This window comes from Acanthisitta chloris, unplaced genomic scaffold (assembly GCF_000695815.1).
Source record: "Acanthisitta chloris isolate BGI_N310 unplaced genomic scaffold, ASM69581v1 scaffold44264, whole genome shotgun sequence".
Taxonomy (NCBI): Eukaryota; Metazoa; Chordata; class Aves; order Passeriformes; family Acanthisittidae; genus Acanthisitta; species Acanthisitta chloris.
Window position 1 is genome coordinate 6,900 of NW_008668470.1, and position 1,753 is coordinate 8,652.

At 42.3% G+C, this 1,753-nt stretch overlaps 1 protein-coding gene across 1 annotated transcript in view; it reads right to left on the reverse strand.

Annotated features, from left to right (window-relative positions):
- Positions 1-1,222, reverse strand: part of LOC103800509 (conserved oligomeric Golgi complex subunit 5-like) — a gene marked incomplete at both ends in the record, with an annotated part of 4,615 nt that extends 3,393 nt beyond the window's left edge. Inside the window, 2 exons of the mRNA XM_009072890.1 lie at positions 27-84; positions 1,083-1,222. Coding sequence (XP_009071138.1) covers positions 27-84; positions 1,083-1,222 — 198 coding nt within the window. The remainder of the gene's footprint in view (positions 1-26; positions 85-1,082) is intronic.
- Between the last annotated feature and the right edge of the window lie 531 nt (positions 1,223-1,753).

The window sequence follows — 1,753 nt, forward strand, 5'->3', positions numbered from 1 at the left end:
AGCAAGCATAATATACCAGTACTTACCTTCCAGGGATTCAATCCCAGTTGCTTGGGCCAACAGATCTTCATGTCTTGCAACAACCTTAAAAAAACCAGAATATAGAAATCAGCAGAAAAAACATGGGGATGTGTGCCTAAAAGGAATATTAATACATCATCATCATTCCTACATTAGGCATTGAAGTATCACCATCCCTGCATTAGGCAGACATAGGACAAAGCAGCTACACCTGAAAGATGAAAGTGTTTTCAGAACACAAAAGGGTTTTAATTCACAAAAGCAGCAAGCTAAGAATGAGAAGAGGGTCAGCAACTGCAGCACAGCTGACATCTTAACTAAAGCCAGGAGAGCAACCACATTTCAACACATCTTCAAATATCACAATAATTGTAAATATGAACTTACTAAACACAGAGTAATAACGTATATTCAGTGGGGTTTTTTCTGTTTATGATATTTAGAAACTAGTTCCCAAATAAATTACCAATTGGGGCAGGGGAGGAAGGAAGCAGCTTTTGAAACTACACATAAACTTAGCACGTGTTCTCACTTCAAGGTCCACTGTGGATTTGGGGGTTCTGCACAGAAAAAGTCTTGTACTGTTCAAACTCAAAGTGAAGGTGCAGAGGTGTGTTAACATAGGACATATCTGCCTACCTAAAGGTAAGTCTTAGGGCTGAGGCTACTCTCCAGCACAGGATGAAAGGGTGCAAGTTCTCCCTATTGTCTCACAACTGTCACCCCAAAACAAGGGCCAGTGTTCCTGATAGCTGACATCATCATTTGGAAAGAGGCAGGGTACATACCTACGAGGAGTAGAACAGAGAGAGGCTGCAGAGACATACATCTCTGTATACAGAGACAGACTGCAGAAACTGAAATGGTATATGGCTTCTTGGTAGGAGAACTGAGTGTGGGCTTAACTGAGTTATCAGAGTCACCACTAGTTTGTCTGCAAGTTGTACCTTTAGTTGCTGCTTGCAGAGGACACTGGGCAATTTCACAAGTTACAAGATCATAAGATTACTCAGGTTTTGACTAGTTTGTACCCCAGAACAACAGGTATGCTTTAAACTTACTTGTAAATGCAGCTCTTTATCCAACTGACTAATACCTTGGGCAAGTTTCGCCAGTTGCTCAGCTATCACAGCCTGATGGATAGACTGGGAAGTGTAAGCTTTCACATCAAAGTCTTCTCTGAAGAAGTCAGCATAACATTCTGAAAAAAAAATTAAGATTTTATATTCATGCTTCAGAACAGTTAAATAATATTTATGGACTAAAGTGTACAGTTCTCTGATCTTCAGCTTCACCAACGTAACAGTGTATGTTCTCTCTATCACATAATACAAACGTAAGAAAAGACCACAATCAAGAATCAGAATTTTAGGGGTTCGAATGGACCTTAGAGATCATCTAGTCCCAACCCCTGCCCTGGGCAGGGACACCTCTCACCAGAGCAGGTTGCTCAAGGCTCATCCAATCTGGCTGTGAACACTGCCAGGGTTGGGGCAGCCACAGTCTCCCTGGGCAACCTGTGCCAGTGTCTCACCACCCTCACAGGAAAAAAACTTCTTCCTAACACCTATATTTCCCTCTTTCAATTTGTACCCATTGTCCCTTGCCCTGTCACTGCAGCTCCTAACAAAGAATCCCTCTCCAACTCCCCTGTAGCCCCTTCAGATACTGGAAAGTTGCTATGAAGTCTCAAGAGAAACAGGTGTGGAGCCAGTAACTGGGATTTAGGTTT